Below are 19,007 nucleotides of genomic sequence, written 5' to 3'. Positions count from 1 at the left end.
CAAACCCACACACCAAGCACACCCTAGGCACAATTTAGAAACGCAAATGCACCTAACCCACGCAGACACAGGGAGAACATGCAAACTCCACGCAGGGAGGACCCGGGAAGCAAACCCAGGTCTCCTAACTGCGAGGCCCACAAACCGTGCCGCCCACATGGAACAGTACGTTCAGTTATTCTTTTGTATGTAAAACTGTAAGCTAAATGCGAACGTTTAAACAAAACTGATTCATATTCCCCAGTCAGTTAAGGAAGGAATGTAACAGTAAAATTGCTTTAAAATCACTCATTCCTAGTAAGACAAGTTTGTCCCAAAATGAAGGAATGCCAGCGTATTCTTTTATTAACGGACCATTTGCCAAGCACATATTTAATTTTCGCGGAGGTTCAGAGCTGGTTCCACCCTTTTTTCCAGTGCTAACAGAATTATGTTCAGCACCACGCCCGATCCTAAATTTGGATCAAGAAAATGGGTGGGTGGATGGTTTATGTAATCATATTAAGTAAGTAAAGTAAACGTGATTCAGTATGCTTTATACACGAACTCAAGTGCTCCGAAGAGTTTGAGACGGCATTTAACCGGCGAGCCCAAAGTGAAGTTTACTCGACTCTACCTTAATACGCGAATAAAAGCGCAAGTCTGTTTTCAGACCGGACTTCGCGGCTGCATACCGTACTGCACAGTTGAATTTGACACGCACAAAAAAAAACCTTAACACGTGACAAACACAAGTCTTTTGCTTCCTGATGTGATGTTTCAGAACTGCACCAATGACGGCTACTGGCAGCAGCGCGTTAGCGTTTTTTAAGTCTGCACGGCTCGTCATATACGACGTAGGGGCTGCGTCCACTTTACCAAAAGGGTCGCGTGGCATTTCAGGGTGGCCGCTGCGACGCCACGCTTGTTGGAGGGGGACGCGAGACAAACTGACGGAAGGGGTCGAAGAGATGAACATATCGCCGACCGATCGCGACATCGCGCGAATCCACCGACGGGCCTGTGAGGTAAGAAGGGCGCGGCGAGGGCACGGCTGCCTGGGCTTGGCATTTTGAAGAACCTGAAGCTGCAAGACTTAAAGAGCTGAATTAGCTGTCTTCTAATTGGAATTGACAAAAACAGTCTCCATATTTTTTCACAATATTTGGCATAAAACAGACATGATGGGGATATTACAGTTTCATTGTTTTGTCACTCATACAAATTCAAACGTGTAGAACTATATAAAGTTAGCGTCCACGTTTAAGTAAACTTTATGTATAGTTGTACAAAATCAATACAATGACTCGTGGAACAATATCAAAACATCTCTTATGTCAATTTATTCCTTTATCTCTCACTCTTTTTATTTTCCAAAAAATTACATTCATAATAGTTAATAGGGTTATAGCGCACTTAAAATGTCACGTGGGTGTTAAACCTAAAATGATTGGATAAAAGGGTTTGCCTAAACTTGACACATGCTTTGTTTTAAGACCATGAGGGTGCATTCAAGAAAATTAAAGGATGACTATCTCATTTTAATTGGGCTTACTTCTGTTAATGGGCAGTCTGAGCTTTTTGATTAAGGCATTTCAATTTAAAGGAGGTTAGATGACCAGTTCACTTCGTACCACTGTCTTACTGCTTCCTCCGGACTAAGGCATTTTTTGTGCCTGCACTCCTAAGGCTTTTATTTTCTACAAATGGGCAATTATGAAAAATCAGAAAAAAGAAATGAGTAATTAAGTGGATGGCTGAATGATTGAAAGGAGGAATTTTGGTAGATAGATACTTTATTACTAGTGTGATGATTATATTTGCATTTATGTAAATGAACACCCCATTTTCGAGCTATGCCAGAAGCATAAGATCATAGTGTATGTCTTTCAACAAAAATGGTCATAGATGCATCCATTTGGAGTGGAGAAGTTTGTGACACAACCTCCCAGAGCCAGCTCAAGGCGTAAGCCAGTGGTCTCAAACTCCAGTCATGAAGGACCACAGTGGCTGCGGGTTTTCATTCTAACCCTTTCCTTAATTGGTAATTAACTTCTTTTGCATTCATTTTAATTGCTTTTCTCTTGCAAACTCAGACCTCTTGTTTCTTTTTCCTTAATTAGCAGCCAAACAATAACGAGATTCAATCTAAGCCAAAATATGACCAGCAAACTGCATCCATCATACAATATCTGAAAATAAAGAAAGATGAAGGTCTCAGGAATGTTGTCATGTTCAGGTCCCCAAAACATTTTAACAGTGCTCATAGAAAAGAGAAAATGAACAATTTTAGAAATGTCTGCTATTGCACAATCAGAGCAGTAACAAGCCATGGAATTAAAGAACAAGTTTAATTAGCAACAAGAATCGGCACCTAAGTAAGCAACTTGGTTGGGGTGAAATTGCGGCACTGACTTAGGTGGTCTTCTGCTGGTTCACACACTTCACCTTTCACTTCTGTTTGGTTGCCAATTAAGGAAAGAAACAAAGCAATTCAGAAGAATGATGAAGAAATTCAGAAGAACAAATCTTAAAAATAGATTAAAATCAAAGGAAAAGGAGTTAATTAACAGCAAAAACAGGTCACTAATTAAGAAAAGGGTTAGAATGAAAACCTACAGCCAATGTGGCCCTCCAGTAATGGAGTTTGAGACCACAGGCATAAGTGAAATAAGTGGCTACATAGGGTGGCCCCATGCTGCTCAGCCAGTCACAGAAAATGTGAAAGAAAGGTCTGGAGTGAGTTCAATTTTAGATTTAAGAAAAGATTCATTGATGCTTACCCTAGGAAAAAATCAACCAGATTATTAGATACACTTTATTAATCCTAACGGGAAATTTTGAATTTATTGTATAAAGTACTGTATATTAAATTATAATCATTACAATTAAATGATAAATTAGTTAAGATTAATACAGTGTAACAACTACCAAAAATACAAAATAAATTAAGAAATTCATCATACATGATTTCTGTCTATAAAATAATCAATGTTTTGCAACAAAGGAGATTTGGGGAGCAGCAACCACATAAAAAAAAAACAATTTCAAAATATACTTTAAGCCTGACATTGAATGTAAAATAAACTTTTTTTAAAAATTGATTTTAATTAGAAGCAGAAAACATTCCATACAATCAAGTTAAACTTAAAGCAAAGCAAAATTCAACCCCCACCCAAGAGAAAGAAAGGCGAACCAGCAACCAAAGGTATTCTATAAAAGGAACAAGAAAGGAAGTGTATCCTTTTCCCTGAAATGGAAGTATATTTGAAAATGTTATTGATTAGATCCTGCCATGTTTTAAAAAAAGTTTTGAACAGATTGTCTAAGTGAGAATTAGTTTTTTTTCCAGTTTTAAGTATTATTTAACATCAGTTATCCACTGACTTAAAAGTGGTGGGGTGGGATTCTTCCACTTGAGCAAGATAAGTCTACGTGCTAGTCATGCAGCAAAGGCAATTACAGTTTGATTGTCCTTCTCCACTTTAAGCATGTCAGGGAGTCCCCCAAACACAGCTTTTAATGAGTTTGGAGTGGTTGTGAGATCGAGGCTGTCTGATAGGCATGTAAAGATTTTTGTTCAAAATTTTGTTAATGTGGTGCACACGCAGAAGAAAAGAAGCTCTTTCTAAGGAAAAAATTTACAGGCTACTTTAACAACACATTTAACTGTTAGCCTGACAGAAGTATCTCACCATCTAAAAATACGCAATTAAGAGTAAGAAAAATGTGGAAGTTAAACAAAAAAGTGTATACTAATAATTTATTTCTATAAATTAAGACATCTCAGGAAGGAAAATGTTTTTGAAAATAAAGTATCTGGTTAATTTGAATCATTAGTCCACATCAATGTATAAGAAAAAAGTAAGCCTTCTTAAGCAATGATCTGATTTGCTTTACTCACATGGGTATTGCTGTATGTCACTAACTGCACCAATGATACGCAACTTTGAAATCATGCAAACCTGTCTAGTATCCTCAAATTTTAAAAGGCATTAACAAAAAAAGTTATTATTGCATTGATACAGTGTTTTTAGGTTAAATCTTTGAACATTTTATGTGTAACAGTTCGGCTAAGGTCTGTTCTAAATTTGCAGTACTTTATCAGAAGAGGTGTTCAGGTGTGACTTCTAGAGTCCTAGTGACATCTGTTTTAAAGAATTGATCTGTTTTGCACCATCTGTTTATAAATTTAGGGCAGTGGCTTTAATATTGATATCATTATCTGAAGAGACATGAGCATTACAGTAGCCTGCCAAGTTTAGCAGATACATTAATGAGAATCAGCAAAAATCACTTGACTTATTTCAATTTTAGCACATTGCAGTGACATGAAATTTCAGTCAGCACAAACAGTATAGAATCTGAGAGTCATATTTTTGAATTAGCCAGCATCCTGGAGTTGGGTGTAGTGATTTGAAAGCATTGCCAGACCAGAGGAAGAAACATCCTGCAGCAGCAATTTATTTAGCAGCATTGTGGTCACAGAAGGCTTACAGACTCAGCATCTTGTTATTATGATTTTTATGTCTGGCGTCTGGTAAATTCCAAAATAAAAGTCCAATTTGTCTCATGCTTCCGCAGGCCTTGCATTTGTTATGGGTGTCTCCTGCTGACATTACAAACAGTTGTGTACACCAAAATGGATAGTTAATTTAGAGTTGGTGGGAAAGGTATGGAAAATAGATAGTGTATGGGATCAGAAAATCTCATTTTTTAGATCATTTGGGAATTTCTAATTTGATGCTTTGGTCTTTAATGGGTAAGTGACCAAAATTATCATCAGCACCACTCTAACCACACATTATATTAACTGTTGTTATGTGGGGGTATAATATGTCATGTCTCATCACTGAGACACTAGTTTGGCTACAGAATCAACACTCATTAGCCATCTGTTGATGCTACTGGAGATTCCCTAATTCATTATGTCAAAACACCTAGTTATGAAAACTAAACAGAGCAACTACAATTCTTTTTCGGGCACCATAGTGTATGAAATTGGAGCATAAATTGACAAAACTACCTTTGGTTTTCAGCAATCAGAGGAATGAAGCAGAAGCATAATTTTAATGTGCATAGAAGCAAAAATAAAATATCGCAATTTTTTGTACTTGGCCTTCTGAGTATTTTGTGAAGACATGAAATTATTGTGTATTTTATGTTTTTTTGTTGTTGTTATTAACTGAGTGCTATAGGCTTGGGCCATACAAGGAACTGATTTCATGTCTAACTCACAAGCTGACATAATGCAATTTTCAATTCGCAAAAGCCGTGATAGTAATTATTCTATACATTATACATAAGTTCAGCATTCTTTGTTCATTTCATGAAGGTTTACATTCCCCCATTCTTCCCCCCAACTCCCAGAAATCTTCCTGTAAGAGAGCAAATGTTATGAATACAGTACATTGACTGTGTACAGATAAGTTCATCTAGTAGTGCCCAAAAATCATACCAGTGTATAATTGAAACACAAGTAGATACTGTTATAATGCATGTGTTTTTTCTATGTTTCAGAATGAATAATTTTTTGAACAAAAAGCAAACATCTTAATGATTAATTCTACACAAACTATTTTAGGAATATAAGGTAACCCTCTTGCTGATGTTCACCCCCGATACAGGACAATAAACATAACCACATTACTAACACACAACTGTTAATGATAAGTTAAGAGTCCAGGATAAAAAAGGGGTTATGAAGTTTATCAGTTATTAATATTGTGTGAGCTGCAGAAGATGAGTAATTACCAGGTTCCGTAAGCAGCTGAATTGTTTAGTTGTTCCACTGAAATTAATTAAAGTGCTTTCTCATTCATGACATCACTTCTACCAACAATACACAGGACAGATTGCAGCAGTTTGTAATCCTCGGTTGCTGTTTCAGAATGCCAACTTTAACAAGTACAGTTACATGCCACTACCCAAAGTCCACTCCAAAATATCAAACTAACATATCACATATAACATGCATTGTGGCGGATTGAGTAGCATTCTCCTTCATCTCAATATGCATATTTAATAAATGTCTTAAATAAAAGGTCATGGCCGTACTTGATAATAGTCTCCATAACTTGTAATGTAGCCTGTTGTGTAGTGGTCAGCATTGCCATATACTGCTATCAATGAAGAACGTACAGTATAACGTGACTTCCAACAATGTATATTTCTTTTTGGCAGCCTCTCCAATAATTCATTCAGTTTGCAATTTATATGGCAAAGCCATTTGGTATTACTTATCTCATCATTACAATCTTTTTTTTTTTTTATTTATTTATTTTCAAATATTTTTTGGATGTCTTGCTGAAGCATGGTAACAGTAAGAGGTCTGTGGGCTTAAGGTCTGGTAATTACTCCTTTCAAGGCAAGATTTGTGGTTTCTGTCTAAGTTTTATTGCTCTGTGGTGACAATAGCTACAGTATAACAGTCCTAAAATAGAATTGTCTGAACACATACATGTAGCAGTGGTGTCCTTAAATTTGATTCTTTAAATGTAGGAACAGTTAAGTAACAAATTGAAAGTAATCATAATTTAAATCCCAATATTGGTGAAAAACATCATAATTAGATATTTTTCTGAGATTATGTAGACCTACTATAGCCTGAGGAGGCAAACTAGGGGGGTGGTCTGCAATAAGTGAAATGGCAGGTTTAGAAAGTACCCAGACCTAGGAAATGAAGGCAAAAATTGTAAAATGAAAGACAAACAAAAGTCAAAGCTGAAAAATAAACCCAGAGCCCAAATAACTAACACTAACCACAAATCAAAGTCAAAATAAATAGGCAGAAGTTCCTGAATACAAAAAAAACCTAAAAGTGTGAACTACTTTATCTGACAATCATTTTATATTTACCCAGAAAACTAAACAATTTGGATAGTTATTGTTAATATTAAACTGTACCTTCATACTTTAAACAAACAGTGCTCAGAAAGATATGTATAAAAACAGACATAGCACTTGACTCCCAGATAAATAATAGAGGTTTATAAAGAGTAGTATTTGTGTATCAATACATTATCATATAAATTACATCACCCACTGTATTTTGCCAACCTAGCACTGTGTATATTTTTCTGTTTCCAAATCAAAATGAAGCTTAATGAAGCTTTACAGATATTACAACTGTCAATGAGAATGCACACTCTGAATATGAACAAGTCACAGATGTGGATTCTCGAAACTGACTCTAAGGCTCCAGGGAGTTAAGAAAAATGGTTGTTAACTATTACGGATCTTTGCATAACATAATAATCGGAAACCAGCTTAATCCAATTCAGCAAACAGCATAGAAAAGTATAAATTAAATGATATTCAAAAAGTTTGAATGTATGGCTTAGACCTTGGGGGATTAAAAAAAGCACAGTGTATTAAAGGTTCATTCTGAAGCCACAAAGTGATATTCAGCTAAACTATGAGACATTTCAGAATTGCAAGATATTTGAATATGCAGCAATGGCAAAACAGTTTGAAGCCATGCTGGTAGCGTAGCTGCTCAGTTAATTCTATTCTACAAACTGAGCTAGAGGCAGTCTTTTCTGTCAGGTAGTGGGGAATCTGAGCATCTTGTAACCATACTATATCTTTTGTGCACCGTGCATGTTTGATATTTTTAATAAGTATTTCCCAAGAGAAGGTGAAAAAAGAATTGAAATAATAAAGGATTTTATTTTCAAGCGAAGTAGGCTTCCAGCCATACTGGCTGTTGGGTCTAACTAAATCTGTTTACAGTAGATCTGATTATCCATTCACTTGATCTTTTCTGTTAGCTGCTGTGTCCAAAATATTAAAAAGATAAGCATGTGAAAACTCTTTCTTACATGCTTGCTTGTTGGTGAGATACAGTACAAAGAGTGTGACAAATGCTTTCAATAATGTGAGAGAACACAGAATTATTTCAAACTGACCATCAATTTTCCACTGCAGTGACTAATCTTTTAGAACCAATTTCAGTTTTATATCAAGTCTTGTTTAAGATTTCAGAAATACAGTGTAACACAGTGGAAAATGAACAATACATAGGCAGGAAAGTCTAGGTGCCATTTGAAATAACAAGACATGCCACTAAAAGCCCCAAGGCCATTCTTGCGTTGAATTTTATCAGGCACCAATAGAAATTGTGTTTTTGAAGCCACCATACTTACAGTTTATGTGAATACACTTGATCAAGTCTGACTTGGAATGTGGCTTGCCCTCTAAATGTGTACTACATTAGGTGACAAGAACACCTCTGAATGCCACATACAAGGTATAAGGATTGTTTCTTTTCATCTTGGGAGTTTTAATAAAGTGGAGCATAAAGGTTATTTGTGGGGTCAGAAGTTATCCTAATAGGGCCTCTAGCCTTTTGGAAGCTTCAACATGTATTATAACCATGATCCTCAGATACAGCTCTACCCTACTGCCCTCAGATACTTATGTTACTCATTGTAGCATGACTTCTGCCAGTTTGAATAATGGTCTGCAACTTTTTTGTGTTCAATAGGGGAACACTGACCATCAGTGCTGCACTAAATCATTATAACAGGGCACATCCTTAAAACCATACATTTATAGAATTGCAGTTCACAAACTGAACTTCCCTTAATACTCTTTTTGTTGCCATGTATTTGCACTTCTTTGTGAGGGGAATCCGCTTTGCTTGGTGGTACTCTGTACCTGAGGTCAAGTAGCTGTGTGTTTTTTTTTTTTGTTTTTTTTTGTTGTTTTTGCATTAACCTACGATAATCTATTATTTGTTATCCTGTACACAGGGCTATTGCATCTGTGCTCTTATGGTGTGCTGTGGTGCATCTGTATACCTGTACGTAGGTTATATTCATTCAGATGAACTGCCCATCCATTTTTGTCCCAAAGCCTAACTATTTGGTAATTACCATTAGTGTTCTACATCTCCCAAAACACCTTCCTGCACATAATGGTTACATACTGCTAGTCCTAATCACAGTTAAAGTCAAAATGTTTCCAAGTAAAATTGGAAAAAAAAGAGAGAAATTGCATTGTAACTGTTAAGCTGTGCCTGGTTTTTGCTTTGATATCAGCTCCAGCAACACATTGCCTATCATTCACATGTGTGCAGCTGCATTGAGTAGCACTAAATGCCAAACGTCTTAAAGATAATGTACTATTTTCTTTATATTAAAAAACTTGTATAGTCTGCATGATACTAGAAACCTGCTTTGAATCACACATACGGAAAATGTTTGAAACTGTTGAACAAACTGATTTTGTGGAGTTAATGAATCAGTAAAATTTTCTGAAGACTTTTCCATGTATCATAGAGTAAAGGAAAAGTGGAGAAGGATTATAGACTCCTTTATACATGAGCACTTTTTAAAACAATTTTGTGATAGAAAAAATAATGAAAGGCAAAGCATCCTGAAATTGACTAGAGAAATTGGCTCAGGATCACAGCATTTGTGTATAAATAAGCTAAATGGAAAGTTTATTATGTTAATGCTTAACAATAGAAATTAAACCACACACTGAAAACATGGACATGACTAGGGCTTATTGCAATAGTTAAGATGTGCTGCATGAGTGATTCTTTCTCTCTAATGAAGCATTTATTGGATTTAATATTCTTAAATGTTGTCAGCAAGCAAAATTCAGTGATCCTGCCTATAAAATAGTTTGCTTCGGTCATTAGGGAATTCTGCCTGTGGAAATTGTTTTTGTTTAGTAATATGGGGGAAATCCAACATTTTAAAGGACTCTTTGATAATAAGTCCTTCAAATCATTCTAGCTATTATTGCATTACAAGACTTGTTATTGAGAATACTGAATCTAAATGGTTCTACTATTCTCATATGTGTTTCATAGTTCTGATTGTTTTCATTTTATGTCAGATGTGTGCCTATAATAACTGCACATAAATGGTACAGAAGAAAGAAAAAAATACACATCCTTAAGATTGGTCTTGGAAATTGGCATATTGTTTATGGTTTGGTACCAGTTAGGCTACAAACCACGTTAATGATGGTATGATGGGGAACAACACAAAAATTTTGCATCACTCAAAAATGGTAATGTCTTCTTTGACAGAATTTTGTATTTACATTGTTGTTCATGCAATTTAAAACATCATATATTTACAGTGGGGGGTCATGATGGTAGGACCAACACCACTAAAACCAGCGATTACTTCAGAACAGTTGATTAGATGTTCATGAAAGTTTGCATGTATATTAGTTTTAACACAACTTAACATATAGGATTTACAGAATTTTAAAAGTTTCACCTTGTGTTCAATAGAGGGAAGAACACATAAACCTATAGTTTTGCAAGCTTACATGCAGTGTCAAAATTATTCAACAAGTTTATTAATTAGGGATTAAGCATCTGCTGCATTTGTAAAATCACAATAAACCAGTAAAATGCATTCATAGTTCCAACTAAGCAATTAGTGACCAAAAAAAAATGGATTCCAGTCACAAACTAAAATAACATTCTTAACTTGAGAAAAGAGAAGTTGATAGAGAGGTAGTGCCGTGATAGTTGGGTCAGCCAACAATGACAAAAGGGTCAGCATTTAAAAATCACATAACAAATTTGCTTTCTTACCTTACCCCATTATACAGATACACCAGGAAATCCCAGAATTTCAGCTAGTTTAAATAGTAATTTAAATTTATATGGCTTGCCTAACTGAAACTGAGATGTCAGAGGGTTTAAGGAGCAGGAAAGTGCCATTGGACAGAGGATGTTCCTGATAAAGGCTACACTTAAACTGAGATGACTGCAGATGAACACAAGTGATCTTTTCCAACTAGACAGGGGTTGCCACAGGCTGTCTACTATACCTTCAGTATAGAAGGTGACAAGGAAGTTGGTCCCACAAAGGTTTAAACAAGCAATAGCATACATAGCATTAGTGATTTTATTAAATGTCAGGAAGTAAACTCTGCCAGTATTTTATTGAAAGGGCAAATGGAGAGGTTGCAAGAAAGACTTTAAACTATGCATATCTGTATGCCGAAGCACACAAGGGTTCAAATCATGCCAGCAACTGCATTTTTTGAAAATCTTTTGGGATTTTCTTTACCTGTTGTATCATTTTGATTCCCTTTTCTTCTCTGATTAATCATGGTTTTCTTTGTAATTTTTATTATTATTTTAACAGGAAACCTCCATTTTGGATACATTTGTTTTAATAGGCTGTTTATTCTGGATTAGGTTAGCGAACAGAGGAATCCTACCACTAGATATACACACAAAACCGCATCTTTAAGGAGCATTCTAGAAGCCAATCAATCTGTCAAATCATCAGCAGTACTGCTGTGCAAAAGCAGAAGAAGCCAACTCCTTTGTTTTTCTCACCTGTATTCACTGTTAACAAAAAAGGGAAAATATATTTGCATTTGCATTATGTTACATTATTCACGTGGAAGACATATAACATAATGCGACATGTAAATATCAGATTTTATATTGTTAGCAAATTAATGAGTAATACTGTGAGTTGCTTATTTGTATTGTCTTTTTATGTATGTTTTATAATTTATTATTGTAACTCTTTCTACTTGTAAAGCATTTTGAGCTACATTTTTGTATGAAAATGTGCTATTTAAATAAATATTTTTATTGTTGTGTAACCTGAAAATCTGTTGTGTTCAGAAATTTGAAGATACAATATAATTGTTCTGTATGTTTCAAGCAGACAAAGGAGGTCCAGTGGCAATTTGTTTTTTGCTTTTTTGTAACATCTTTTTCCTCTCCAGATGTGTTTGTAGTAAATCACATCTAAGTAAACGTCACCTTTAATGTCACTTTAAGTCCCTACCAGGTGTACAGAGAGCACTGCAATTCTAAACATTTCTTATTGTTTTCAGTGATGGGTGGGGAAAGCCTGCAATGGTTGACATTGTTGGACATCCCTTTTTTTTCATTAGTTTTGTTTGGTCACATAATGGAAATGCACATCCACTACTTTGCCAAGAAATGGGATATGGACTTATGACACTAAAATACTGGAATATCTTACGTTATGTGTTAGCTAACGCAATGAGAAGGATGAACTGAAATGGCCACATCTCCTTTGCTGAGTTTTTTTTTTTTTAATGGTAAGACATACTTACAAGTCTATAATAACAGCGAGCTTTTAGAGCGCTGTCTAAAGGTGAATTGATTAATAATTTACATTTTTTACAAAATATCAAACCATTTATTCCCTAAGTTGTCAACAACAGTGTTACAAACAGTTTACAGAAACTCAGATGCGCAGTAATAAATGCTTGAAGTGTGATTTATGGGAAAATATATTTTCATAGACCAAGATAAAGAATATTATATTAAATTCTCTTTTTAAAATAATTTCTGCATATGTCATTGAGTTTTGTGTTACAAAGTTATGTTGCACTTTGGCTGCTATAAATGTAAATGAGGTATAAGCTGCTAAAAATATGTTTTGTTTACAGAATGGACAGCAGACATATAAAGATCCCGTGACTGGATACCTGGTCTTCACCGAGTATGCCCATCTTCAGAGGGGAAAGTGCTGTGGTTCTGCATGCAGACATGTGGGTATCTTTTATGTATTGTACAACTAAATAAAACAAAGATGTGTTTAACATGTTTACATTGTTTTCTTGACAATAAAGAATTAAGGTTTATTAATGTGTGTCTTTTTTTAACCATGCTCTGAGATGTTGTAGTGTAGCTGTTCTAATCTACAGAATACATTTCTTTTTCTCCTTTAAGTGTTTTTATTATGTTACAGTGTATATTTAAAGCTATGGGAAATTCTGAATGCATCTTAAAACAAAACCTATTCTAAATTTGAATTGAGAGCCGAATTAAAGTCAAGCACTATACATGAAGATGAACGTAAAGGTGAAATACATAATGGATGAAGTAGAAGGCGCATCTGGCCATTCTTATTTTTGTTTCCTGTTTTTGACTTTGTTTTATATTGGAGGATTGAAAAACATTGGTAATTAATACAGTTTCCATGATGGATGGGTGTATTTCTGCATATTGCTTATCATATCAAAGTATTTTTGGTTGTTCTTCACCTACATAACAAAAATGGGCTTCTGAATATTCTGAGAAGAAAAGTTCACTTTGGCTGTTCTCTGAGCAACCTTGCCATTTACCTGACTAAGTAAAATCCAATCGGCCAAATCAGCATAAACCAACCTAATTTGAGGTAACAAGTAGAGAAGGGCAGCAACAAATGGTTTTACGCCAATAAAAAGTGAATTTTTAAAATGACTTAAGTAGACTGAGTTATGAGATAAATATAACAAATATATTTGATTAAAGAAAAATGTAGCACAGCTTAATTCTGGAGGCAGATATATTACACATAAAATGCTTTTTGGTCCTATGTCATATTATTTTTCTTATTTAATTTCTTTACAGTGTCCATATGGTCAAGAAAATGTCCAAGACCCTGCGAAAAAGAAAAATTTCAATTCACTTTTTTATACCTAAATATGGACATTTTGGTGCCATTTTATGAAGAAAATAAAAAGGAAATAGGATAAGTAGCATCTTGTAAGTCACTGAATTATTGTTATGTGCCCTGTAGCATGGTCATGTTTTGTTATATAGTTTTAATTTATGTCACAAGCATTTAAATATAATATGAAACAATCTAGCAGACTTTAATGGATTCACTGTTAGGGTGTTTTACTTGAATTAAGTATTTATTAAACTGAACAGTGTTGACACTTAAATTAGTTTGCAAATGTGCAGTATTTTGTCTCTTTTAAAGAGTAGCAGATGTATTCTGCTGCTTGGAAAGAAGGTATTTCTGCTCCCAATAATGATGTTGTATGAGAAGGATAACTTCTGAAGTAACAAATATTAAGTTGTTATAGCAGCCACTGATATTTTATTTATTTTAAAGGAGCAGGTATACAAGAATACAGTGGGTACTATAAATGCAGAGGTTGTGCCCTGTCATTATTTTTGGTTTTGATGATGTCCTCTCCTAATTATCTTCAGTTTCTCCTTTGTGTTATGCCCAAGTTGTCAGTAAATTAACAATTAGTACCTCCATTAATCTGATGTGTGGTTGAAATACAACAAAGTCAAGTTGGATTATATTAAAAAAGAATAAATCGGAAAAGAAGTAAAACTGATGAGAATGTCACACTTTGCCTTCTTTGGGGTGTTTAATAACCTGCAGGACTCCAGAGATTAAACATTTGTCAGTTTGACCTTGTTTCTCTTTCTAACCTTGTCTCCTTTAGCGTTAACCAAGAGCTACACATTTTGCAGCCTGTTCTGGGTATATTTAGCTATAACATTTTAATGCTCAGGGTTCGTTGCTTATTTATTTATTTCATTTTGTCCATAACGTTCCTGCAAACCGTCATGAAATACGGCTTGAAATAAAACTGTCATTTTCACTCGTCAAAGATGAGAGGTGGGCTCTAACACGCCCTCTAGTTACTGATTGGTGAATCGATAGCACAAAATTAATTAGAAAATGCTTACTACTGCGATGAAATGGATTCTGCCGAAGATATTACGATTTCAGAGAGAGTTGAAGATTTATCGGAAGAAATTACAATGTTGGCGGCCCTTTTAGACTCCGATATAGATGAAACTGTTTTTGAAATTATCAAGAACAGGTGGAACGGACTCTACTACACTCCAGTTCAGGTGATGCAGTACCCTGCTCTGGTCGTCCATCCTTTTTCATTCCAGCTGAGTCAATAGAACACCTTCTGTTATGCGGTTTAAAAAGTACAACAGATTGCAGATTGTAATTTCTTCCGATAAATCTTCAATTCTCTCTCTGAAATACGTAATATCTTTCAGGGTAGAATATGGTTTATTTTGAAATCTAACCACCAAATATAAAACAAACTGTAAAAATAGCACAGATGAACAATTTACACCTGAGATATCACTAGAAAATATTGATATGAAAATTATATAAGTATTCATTTTCAATATATTTTATTGATATTAAGGATTGTGTTCACTGAATAAATTCTCATGTCACTAAGGTATAGTATGCTATCTTACTAAGAATAGTAATTTACGTATTTAAGGACAGGTCAGTTAATCTTTCTTATTCAAAAAAAGCAGAATCATTATAATTGTATTTAAATTATTATTTGGGTAGTGTGGTGCTGCATTTGTTAGTACTGCCACCTTGCACATGGTCACTACGTACGTGGAGTCTGGATGTTCAGCCTGGATTTCGTCTATGTGTTTTGATTTTCTGTGTCCCAAAGATGTTTCTGTTTGGATGATTGGTGATTAAAAATTGTCTATTTGTGTGTGTATGCATGAGTTGGTTCAGTAATGGATGATCAATCATCAATTGATGATTTGATCATGAATCACACCACATGCTTCTAGGATAGTCTTTGGCTTTCCACCACTCTGAATGAGTCTGTTCATTGAATAAATGTACGCTTATTTTTTTGGACTAACAGTATAAACAAATCCTATACAGGGTTGCAGCAGTCTTGAGTGGAAATAGAATCAGGAGAAGTTTCAAAGTTTAGGTAACAAGCAAAAAATCATGACTGGAGAGACAGGAATAGAATTGCAATTTATTTTTTGTATAGCCCAAAATCACACAAGAAGTGCCGCAATAGTCTTTAACAGGCACTGTCTCTTAAAAGCCCCCCGGCCTTGACTCTCTAAGAAGACAAGAAAAACTCCCAAAAAAAAACCTTGTAGGAAAAAATGGAAGAAACCTTGGGAAAGGCAGTTCAAAGAGAGACCCCTTTCCAGGTAGGTTGGGCGTGCAGTGGGTGTCAAAAGAAGGGGGGTCAATACAATACATTACAATACACAGAACAGAAAAAATCCTCCATACAGTATAAAAATACAAATTTTAGAAGTACAGAGTAGAATTTAACAGTAGATGATATCCCTTAATATGATTTGGGTTTGTTCAGAGTCCTGGAAACCTCATTCATCAAGCTGCCTCCCCCATTTGGCCATTCCACAACTGAAATAGCGCTAATCCGATGAAAGGACCCCTCTTTCCCACGATTCCTGCGATCCTTTATCAGGAATGACTCTACCGTAGGCAGGCTAAACAACTTGGCAGGTGGGCCGTGGCACCAAGTGCCACATTTGAGTACCGAGAAGAGAAACAGAATAGGTGAGGGTTAGTATACAATTATAACTATCCCGTTACTTATGTTTTAGTGCTGTACTGTTAATCAGCAGCTCTAGTCAGGATATGATAAACTAAAGTAGTGCGTGTTCAGCCGTGATTTAAAAGTTGAGACCGAAGGGGCATCTCTTATAGTAGCAGGCAGACCACCCGAAAGTTTAGGGGCCCTGTAACTATAAGTTCGACCTCCCACTGTTTGTTTTATTAATTCTTGGAATCATAAGCAGACCGGCATCTCATAATGTGCGCTCTGGTTTGTAAGTTATGATAAGTAAGCCGGACCTTGGCCATTTAATGCTTTATATGTTAAAAGAAGGATTTTGAATTCTGCCCTAAACTTAACCGGGAGCCAGTGTAAGGATTTAAGAACTGGAGTTATGTGTTCGTATTTTCTTCTTCTTGTAATAATTCTTGCAGCAGCATTTTGGATTAACTGGAAGATGTATAAAGAACAGTTTGAACTTTGAATACCGCATTGCAGTAGTCAATCCTACTAGAAATAAATGCATGAATTTATTTCTCAGAATTCTGTTTTTTTTAGAAAGCACCATAATTTCCCAACATTTTTAAGATGGAAGAAACATGTTTTGGACAACTTTGTAATGTGCGCTTTAAATGACATGCTAGAGTCAAAGATAACTCCTAGATTGCGGGCTGATTCAGTAAAATTAATGGTGATTCCAACTGAGTTAAATGATGACAGAATATTGTTGTGATCAGCGTCATTCCCTCCAACAGTTAACATCTCTGTTTTATCTGTGTTTAAAGAGGAGTAGTTCTCATCCATCCACTCCTTTAATTCACCAACACAACTAATTAAAGACAAAGAATCACAAAAGCAAAGCTTTGGACATGTAAGAAAAAATACAGTCTGGAACAGTGAATGGAATTCTAAAGCAATAAATGAACATGTAACCAGAAAATCATCGTCAGTGTAATGGGGGTAAATTTCATAACCAGAAGAGTCTAAACACAACAAAAGAGCAAACTCTAAGGGTTGCGGTGAATCCACAATCTTGGACGACATGCCCAAGCACATAACTGGTTTAAATATGGCCATGTTGATGATGTCATATGAGGTGACTTCTGGAACATGTTCCCTAACTACTGGCTACTCTGTCATGGCAACAGGACCAGGAAATGGTGTTGCTGGAAAAACACAATTCATTTTTTATATAGTCAAAAGCATGTTGAAACACAATTAATAGGACCAGTGGATGACTTGCTCTTTAAAACTCCAAACACAATGTCAAAAGAAAATAAGGAGATGAATAAAGAGACAGGAAAAGTTTTAATTGTAAGTCAGATCACGACACTTGTAAGGTGATAAAATTGCTCCCACACTCAGAGTTAACAATTGATGGTTGCCAATTGATAACCATGATCTGCTCAGATGAATCTATTTGATTTTTTTTTGGAAGCAAGAGAGCTGGGGAAAGCCAGTATTGAAAAATATATTCTTAAAATTGGTAATCTCTACGTATTAGAAAAGTATTATAAACACATGAGAAAAGTAGACTCTATATTTTGCTAAGTATTAAGATGCAAGAGTTAGGATTATAAAGAAATATGCCTACATATTTTTCTATTATTTTGTATGAGCTGGAAATAAACAATAGTTCATTAAGCCAAAGGTTAGACGTGCAGGAGTGCTGGAGAAAGATGGGCCCCTTGCATAGAGAGGCAGTGTGAACTCTGGCTGTAAATAATAATAGCAAGCGCCAAGCTAGTAAGGAGTAAGGATAGGCCTTGTCAAACAAAAATGATGGACAGAGAGGGGTTTTGACACCCCCTCAGTTAAGAAATATTGGTAGAATTAATTAGAGGCACGATTAAAGCAGTGAAATGATAGAAGTCAGATGAGGATGAATAATGACTTGTATGATAAGAATTGTAATAAGTGTAAGAGTTTCCTATGGTTGCTCACTCATTACCATCTTAAGTGAGTCTGTATGTGCATTATACAATAAGTTTTGATACTGCTGCTTGTCCCGAGACTCTGAGTGTCTTCTTTGGGGCTGAAGGTGAAAGTGCTGCCTAATCTGCTTCAACACCAGCAGATCCAAGAGGAATGAGTCTGATTTTTCATGTCTTCACTAAGATGAATTAAAGACTTATTGTAATGTGTGGCCTTCTCTGTCTCAAGAATATTTTGTTTTACGAAATTAACTGACAGTAAAGCTAAGGTACACTTTCTCTAATGTGTTTGTGTTCCGTCCTTCTTTTTCTGTTTTGGATGAGAGTGAAAACATTTACTTCTTAGTTTCAAGTTTTGTTGCACAGGAAAGATGTAACCCTCCAGAATACAAATACCTTCAAGTCGTGTCCTTTGAAAACAAAGGTCATGGAAAAAGATTTTGTGCTGGGAAAGTTTACCGAGTGTTTTAACTCGTGGAAGAGCAACTCTTTACCAGTCTACAGAGTAGAAACTTGTAGAGAGGTCTGACTTTAGAGAAAGGACAAATGAATATGTCAGACGTTTATTGAGACCACTGCACGTGAGGACAGACTTCACCCTGGAGACAGCAGTACAGATGATATGGCAGTCAGAAGACATCACAGAATGAATTACACATTGGGCTCAGGGTTGGATGTAACGGAAATTTAAGCCTCAATGCCAGGTTTTCACTACGGCTGCAATCCTGGCTTTAGTTTTGTGACTTTTTTTTGTTTTGTTTTTTTTTTCCTTTTTCCTTGAATTTCTTTGTGGCTTTGGTCTCCTCACGTCTGAACTACTGCAAGTCTCTGCTGGCAGGAGCACCGTCGTGTGTCACCAAGCCACTGCAGATAATAAAATTAAAGATTGCTAAAAAGATTCTAACATTTTTTAAGATTTGAATAGAATCATGCTGTGCAGATCCAATGTTTTAACCTTTAAACATAGTAGAAGAAGAAACAGGAGACCAACCCAGCAGAATCAAACATTGGACT

At 35.5% G+C, this 19,007-nt stretch overlaps 1 protein-coding gene across 1 annotated transcript; it reads left to right on the top strand.

The window, feature by feature from the left end:
• Window positions 1-718: 718 nt before the first annotated feature.
• On the top strand, window positions 719-13,443 carry c14h1orf53 (chromosome 14 C1orf53 homolog). The gene is made up of 3 exons (XM_039735791.1): window positions 719-1,007; window positions 12,400-12,501; window positions 13,346-13,443. The coding sequence occupies exons 1-3, from the start codon at window positions 774-776 to the stop codon at window positions 13,415-13,417; spliced, it is 408 nt and encodes a 135-aa protein (XP_039591725.1). The 5' UTR covers window positions 719-773; the 3' UTR covers window positions 13,418-13,443.
• Window positions 13,444-19,007: the final 5,564 nt, after the last annotated feature.

Source organism: Polypterus senegalus, chromosome 14 (genome assembly GCF_016835505.1).
Source record: "Polypterus senegalus isolate Bchr_013 chromosome 14, ASM1683550v1, whole genome shotgun sequence".
Classification (NCBI taxonomy): domain Eukaryota; kingdom Metazoa; phylum Chordata; class Cladistia; order Polypteriformes; family Polypteridae; genus Polypterus; species Polypterus senegalus.
This window is presented reverse-complemented; position numbering and strand designations above follow the sequence as displayed.

Coding starts and splice junctions, on each gene's coding strand:
- c14h1orf53 (XM_039735791.1), top strand. CDS start 774: ATGACGGCTACTGGCAGCAGCGCGTTAGCGTTTTTTAAGTCTGCACGG. Junction 1,008..12,399: donor TCCACCGACGGGCCTGTGAG/GTAAGAAGGGCG, acceptor TTTTGTTTACAG/AATGGACAGCAGACATATAA. Junction 12,502..13,345: donor GTGGTTCTGCATGCAGACAT/GTGGGTATCTTT, acceptor ATTTCTTTACAG/TGTCCATATGGTCAAGAAAA.